The sequence below is a fragment of the Salmo trutta genome, chromosome 20 (assembly GCF_901001165.1).
Source record: "Salmo trutta chromosome 20, fSalTru1.1, whole genome shotgun sequence".
Lineage (NCBI taxonomy): Eukaryota > Metazoa > Chordata > Actinopteri > Salmoniformes > Salmonidae > Salmo > Salmo trutta.
The window spans coordinates 23,535,742-23,542,934 of NC_042976.1; the positions used below are offsets into that span (position 1 = coordinate 23,535,742).

At 44.2% G+C, this 7,193-nt stretch overlaps 1 protein-coding gene across 1 annotated transcript in view; it reads right to left on the bottom strand.

Moving 5' to 3' along the window:
• LOC115155731 (E3 SUMO-protein ligase RanBP2) overlaps window positions 1–3,091 on the bottom strand; it is a 34,249-nt gene extending 31,158 nt beyond the window's left edge. Inside the window, exons 1-6 of the mRNA XM_029702633.1 lie at window positions 2,879–3,091; window positions 2,227–2,294; window positions 2,006–2,117; window positions 915–1,067; window positions 353–583; window positions 126–268 (exon numbers count right to left, since the gene is read on the bottom strand). Coding sequence (XP_029558493.1) covers window positions 126–268; window positions 353–583; window positions 915–1,067; window positions 2,006–2,117; window positions 2,227–2,294; window positions 2,879–2,950 — 779 coding nt within the window. The 5' untranslated portion in view covers window positions 2,951–3,091. The remainder of the gene's footprint in view (window positions 1–125; window positions 269–352; window positions 584–914; window positions 1,068–2,005; window positions 2,118–2,226; window positions 2,295–2,878) is intronic.
• Between the last annotated feature and the right edge of the window lie 4,102 nt (window positions 3,092–7,193).

The following is a 7,193-nucleotide window of genomic DNA, read 5'->3' on the forward strand; positions in this document are numbered from 1 at the left end:
GTTAAATACTCACACAGTGCTACAATCTAATACGACTCTACAGAGTGGTGCTCTAATGAAGGAGCTCTGTTTGTAGAGTAGTACAGCATTCACATGTCCCTGCCTAGCCTGGATGTGACAAACACCTCCAGAGGGCCTGGATGCTAGGCTGCAGTCCTTTCCCTTGCAGAGTCAGTCTCAGCAGGCTGCAGTGGGCCAAAAGTAGCTCTCTCTGCTGATGTTGACTCATCTTCTCATTGGACAAAACACTGGGCTGGGCTAGGGATTCCTGAGAAACACACAATTCACCACTTTACCATTGTACATGTAATTCCATAAGAACATAATTGTATTTTATGAGCATCCTGCTGACCTGTAGAGTGTGTACTACAGTAGAGTACCAGCCCAAGCTGGATCTAAGCAGGCCTCTCTTCTCTGTGGCCAGACAGTGTTTGACAGCCTCCTCCAGCCTGCCATCGGAGGAGAACAACTGAACCAGCTTGATGTTGATATGGGCATCGCCAGGCCTCACAGCCAGCTCTGCCTGCAGTAGGTCAAACAACTGGTTCCATCCCCGCTGGCCCTGTTGATTCAGTAGGTGCTCCTAGAGGGAGAGTTAGTTAAGTAAAGCAAGGATTTTAAAAACAGCTGTTTCTAGCCCCCGTGCCCATCTGCTGCTAAACAACTGCTCCTAAGGGGAGAGAGAGTGAGGAGGGCATATGCATTAAACAGCTGCCAACTCAACAGGCACTCCTGGCGAGGGGGTGCGGGTAGTGATCATGGGTCAACCCAGTGCCACAGTTTGTAAACAATCCTCCAGCCACAATGCAGTCAGTCTTTAGCCTTGACCCACTATTTTAGGTTAGGCAAACCATTTTAAACAACCAAAAAATAATTTTTAATACAGGAAATCAATACTGTGTTAGAGCGCTTACCTTGAGGTTGAAGACAGCAGGGTGTCTAGGCAGCAGCTTGGCAGCTTTCTCCACCCAGAACTCTGCTCTGCTGTCTCTCTCGGTCTTACTGACCAGCAGCTCAGCCACCTTCAAAACCAGGTCCCTCTGGGCTGGGTTCAGGTCCACAGAGCGCTGGACGGACACACACATACAATTAAAGACCAGAAAGCATCGTCAGATAGCTGTGATCTCCCATTGCATATAGGGCTGGGCGGTATGGAATAAAACTGCATCAGAATGAGTTGCCAATTTCTTATATAATTGTGTTCTATGCTTATTGTACATTTCTAAAACATAGACTAGATAGTTAGTATAATAGTCTTTGGCTAAAATGCTGCTAGCAGTATTGCAATGCCATTAATACTTCTGTTTTAGTAGTGTCTGCTCTGTGAGCAATTTGAGGAGTTGAGCAATTTGAGGAGTTGAGACATAAAAAGGGTATCATTAGAAATGTTAACTTCTCTATTACAGTAAAAGAATCTCTGTTTCAGTGTCCATATGACTGTTTCTGTTGGACCAAACCGCTTGTCAGAGAGGAAGAAGTGATCTCTCATATTTGTTGTTGTGAGTGGCAGGGGCTTGGTGTGTGTAAACAGAGAGAAAGAGGCAAAGCGAGAGGTTTCACTCTCGCCAAAATCTGTCCAAAATAAGCTCATTGTGTTTTCTATGGGCTTATTTTGGACCTACGCTGCCTTCCCTCCTTTGGGACAATGACTCCCACTGTTAGGGAAAAGACATGAGCATGTCGTCATTATATACAGATCCCTGGTTTAAAATGGGAAGGTGCACACAGCACAGAAGGAGCCAAGACCAAAAAAAACATGAGAACAAGCAGACATAAACACTCATAAAAACGAGAATTTAAAAACAAGCTTGGAAAACAGGCATTTGGAAATTCACGCAAAAACCTTCGATTTATTCCCCAGCACTAATTGCATACACAACTGGCATAGTTGTTTCTTCAAAAACAAATCAATCATATCAAACTGGATGACTGCCAAAGCCTAAAGGACAGGGTAATAGGATACTATAGCAGTAGTATGTAAGTGAGCAACTGAGAAGGATCTTACCTTGTAACATCCTATGGCCTTGTTGATATCTCCTTCCCTCTCATAAAGTTTGCCCAGGAAGTTGTGTGCTTTGGGATCTCTTTCCGACACCTTCAGATATGCTGATACATGTCTAACAGAGGGGACCAGGCATTCAGAATAGAACCACAATACACACAAAAACGGCATCATTACCCACTACAATGTCAACAATGTCTGCGTTGGTTGTGTTCAGGGCTTACCTTTTAGCAAGTTCATACTCTTTAGCCTCGAAGTATAATTTAGCAAATAAAAATCCTTTAATTGGTTTCTGTGGAAAGATCACATAGGCCTAATTAAAGTAAGGTTACACTCTTTGTTATAACAACTAGATCGCTAACTAGCTAACGTTACAGATTACATATATTTTTAGTTAGCTAAAAAGGGTAGCTAGTTAGCTAGCTGGATCCATTAAATATAAATTGTTAGCTGTGTACAAATCATGTAAGAAAGGTAATGATGGCTGTTTTCCAACGGATCATAGGAAAAGTGACACAGCCATAACGTTAGCTAGTTAGCCGGCATAAAGCAAGCTGGTGGACAGGTTTCAAAAGCTAGCCAGCCCTGCTGCCCGCATTTTCAACGAAGAAGTGTTCCTTGCGATGGATTAACTTGGTGTCCCAGCTCCCATTTTAGTTAGGCACGATAGTTAGACAAAATGATCCGTTAGCTACTTATTGTTTCAAAGTTAGTCTATTAATAATATTGATAGCTACGTTCAATGCTTAATGTACTATTAGCTGTAATAACTACCAGCTAGGTGTAGCTAATTGCCAGGCCAAGATGGCAGTAGCAGTTAGCTTAGCCTAGCTAGCTAGGTAGTATACGCAGGCTGAAAAGCCGGGTTTGACTCACCTCTTTGAGTGAAGGAGAGGAACTCTCTACTGAATAAATATATTCGTCCACTTCGGCCTTATTTCGCCGCATGGCTGTGTAAAGCGTATTTTCTTATAATTCAAAACTAAAATTGCATAGAGTGACAAAACTCATCCGAAAAAGCAGGAATCGTAATTATTACCCCCACTGCTTAGCTAATTAGCACTTTCTCCCCGCTTCTGCCGCGAGGACGTCAAATGGCAGCGGTGGTCACGTGGTACAAAACGTAGGTGAACCATGACCTGTGATTGGTCGATACTTAGCCGAAACGTTTTGAAAATCAGGTTTAACGAACATACACTCAGCAAAAAAAGAAACGTCCTCCCACTGTGAACTGCGTTTATTTTCAGAAAACTTAACATGTGTAAATATTTGTATGAACATAACAAGATTCAACAACTGAGACATAAACTGAACAAGTTCCACAGACATGTGACTAACAGAAATGGAATAATGGTTCCCTGAACAAAGGGGTCAAAAGTAACAGTCAGTATCTGGTGTGGCCACCAGCTGCATTAAGTACTGCAGTGCATCTCCTCCTCATGGACTGCATCAGATGTGCCAGTTCTTGCTGTGAGATGTTACCCCACTCTTCCACCAAGACACCTGCAAGTTCCCGGACATTTCTGGGGGGAATGACCCTAGCACTCACCCTCCGATCCAACAGGTCCCAGACGTGCTCAATGGGATTAAGATCCGGGCTCTTCGCTGGCCATGGCAGAACACTGACATTCCTGTCTTACAGGAAATCACGCACAGAACGAGCAGTATGGCTGGTGGCATTGTAATGCTGGAGGGTCATGTCAGGATGAGCCTGCAGGAAGGGTACCACATGAGTGAGGAGGATGTCTTCCCTGTAATGCATGGTGTTGAGATTGCCTGCAATGACAACAAGTTCAGTCCGATGATGCTGTGACACACCGCCCCAGACCATGACGGATCCTCCACCTCCAAATCGATCCCGCTCCAGAGTACAGGCCTCGGTGTAACGTTCATTCCTTCGATGATAAACGCAAAAACCCGACCATCACCCCTGGTGAGACAAAACCGCGACTCGTTAGTGAAGAGCTCTTTTTGCCGGTCCTGTCTGGTCCAGCGACGGTGGGTTTGTGCCCATAGGCGACGTTGTTGCCGGTGATGTCTGGTGAGGACCTGCCTTACAACAGGCCTACAAGCCCTCAGTCCAGCCTCTCTCAGCCTATTGCGGACAGTCTGAGCACTGATGGAGGGATTGTGCGTTCCTGGTGTAACTCGGGCAGTTGTTGTTGCCATCCTGTACCTGTCCCGCAGGTGTGATGTTCGGATGTACCGATCCTGTACAGGTGTTGTTACTCGTGGTCTGCCACTGCGAGGACAATCAGCTGTCCGTCCTGTGTCCCTGTAGGGCCCTTTTAGGTGTCTCACAGTACGGACATTGCAATTTATTGCCCTGGCCATATTTGCAGTCCTCATGCCTCCTTGCAGCATGCCTAAGGCACATTCACGCAGATGAGAAGAGACCTAGACATCTTTCTTTTGGTGTTTTTCAGAGTCAGTAGAAGGCCTCTTTAGTATCCTTAGTTTTCATAACTCTGACCTTAATTGCCTACCGTCTGTAAACTGTTAATGTCTTAACGACCGTTCCACAGGTGCATGTTCATTAATTGTTTATGGTTCAATGAACAAGCATGGGAAACAGTGTTTTTAATTTTTTTATTTTATTACTTTTATTTAACCAGGTAGGCTAGTTGAGAACAAGTTCTCATTTACAACTGCAACACAAACAACAACACAGAGTTACACATGGAATAAACAAACATTCAGTCAATAATAATATAGAAGAAGTCTATATACAGTGTGTGCAAACCAGGTAGGATAACGGAGGTAAGGCAATAGATAGGCCATAGTGGCGAAATAATTACAATATAGCAATTAAACACTGGAGTGATAGATGTGCAGAAGATGAGTGTACAAGTAGAGATACTTGGGTGCAAAGGAGCAAAATAAATAACAGTATGGGGATGAGGTAGTTGGATGGGCTAATTACAGGTAGGCTATGTACAGGTGCAGTGATCAATGAGCTGCTCTGACAGCTTGTGCTTAAAGCTAGTGAGGGAGATATGAGACTCCAGCTTCAGAGATTTTTGCAGTTCGTTCCAGTCATTGGCAGCAGAGAACTGGAAGGAAAGGCTGCCGAAGCAGGAATTGGCTTTGGGGGTAACCAGAGAAATATACCTGCTGGAGCGCGTGCTACGGGTGGGTGCTGCTATGGTGACCAGTGAGCTGAGATAAGGCGGGGCTTTACCTGGTAAAGACTTATAGATGACCTGGAGCCAGTGGGTTTGGCGACGAATATCAAGCGAGGGCCAGCCAACAAGAGCATACAGGTCGCAATGGTGGGTAGTATATGGGGCTTTGGTGACAAAACGGATGGCACTGTGATAGACTGACCAATTTGCTGAGTAGAGTGTTGGAGGCTATTTTGTACATTTTTTATTTTATTTTTTATTTTTATTTCACCTTTATTTAACCAGGTAGGCAAGTTGAGAACAAGTTCTCATTTACAATTGCGACCTGGCCAAGATAAAGCAAAGCAGTTCGACACATACAACAACACAGAGTTACACATGGAGTAAAACAAACATACAGTCAATAATACAGTAGAAAAATAAGTCTATATACAAAGTGAGCAAATGAGGTGAGATGAGGGAGGTAAAGGGAAAAAAGGCCATGGTAGCAAAGTAAATCAATATAGCAAGTAAAACACTGGTATGGTAGATTTGCAGTGGAAGAAAGTGCAAAGTAGAAATAGAAATAATGGGGTGCAAAGGAGAAAAATAAATAAATAAATGAATACAGTAGGGGAAGAGGTAGTTGTATGGGCTAAATTATAGATGGGCTATGTACAGGTGCAGTGATCTGTGAGCTGCTCTGACAGCTTGTGCTTAAAGCTAGTGAGGGAGATATGAGACTCCAGCTTCAGAGATTTTTGCAGTTCGTTCCGGTCATTGGCAGCAGAGAACTGGAAGGAGAGGCGGCCAAAGGAGGAATTGGCTTTGGGGGTGACCAGAGAGATATACCTGCTGGAGCACGTGCTACAGGTGGGTGCTGCTATGGTGACCAGTGAGCGGAGATAAAGGGGGACTTTACCTAGCAGGGTCTTGTAGATGACCTAGAGCCAGTGGGTTTGGCGACGAGTATGAAGCGAGGGCCAGCCAACGATAGCATACAGGTTGCAGTGATGGGTAGTATATGGGGCTTTGGTGACAAAACGGATGGCACTGCGACAGACTGCATCCAGTTTATTGAGTAGGGTATTGGAGGCTATTTTGTAAATGACATTGCCGAAGTCGAGGATCGGTAGGATGGTCAGTTTTACGAGGGTATGTTTGGCAGTATGAGTGAAGGATGCTTTGTTGCGAAATAGGAAGCCAATTCTAGATTTAACTTTGGATTGGAGATGTTTGATGTGAGTCTGGAAGGAGAGCTTACAGTCTAACCAGACACCTAGGTATTTGTAGTTGTCCACATATTCTAAGTCAGAACCGTCCAGAGTAGTGATGCTGGACGGGCGGGCAGGTGCAAGCAGTGATCGGTTGAAGAGCATGCATTTAGTTTTACTTGTATTTAAGAGCAGTTGGAGGCCACGGAAGGAGAGTTGAATGGCATTGAAGCTCGTCTGGAGGGTTGTTAACCTGTTGGGTCTAGGGGGCAGTATTTGCACGGCCGGATAAAAAACGTACCCGATTTAAACTGGTTACTACTCTTGCCCAGAAACGAGAATATGCATATAATTAATAAATTTGGATAGAAAACATTCTAAAGTTTCTAAAACTGTTTGAATGGTGTCTGTGAGTATAACATAACTCATATGGCAGGCCAAAACCTGAGAAGATTCCATACAGGAAGCGCCCTGTCTGACAATTTGTTGTCCTTCAGTTGCATCTCTATCGAAAATACAGCATCTCTGCTGTAACATGACATTTTCTACGGCTTCCATTGGCTCTCAGAAGGCGCCAGAAAGTGTAATGGGGTGTCTGCTGTCTCTGGGCGAAGAACAGCAGGAGAATTTGTGAGTGGTCAGCCTGGGAACAGTGACACTGGAGAATTCTCCATTTTTTTTTCTTTCAGCCTTTGAATGAATAAAACGTTGCCCGGTTGGAATATTATCGCTATTTTACGAGAAAAATAGCATAAAAAATTATTTTAAACAGCGTTTGACATGCTTCGAAGTACGGTAATGGAATATTTTGAAATTATTTGTCACGAAACTCTCAGACAGAGTTCAGTGTGTCAAATCGGAGGGCCTGTTGTC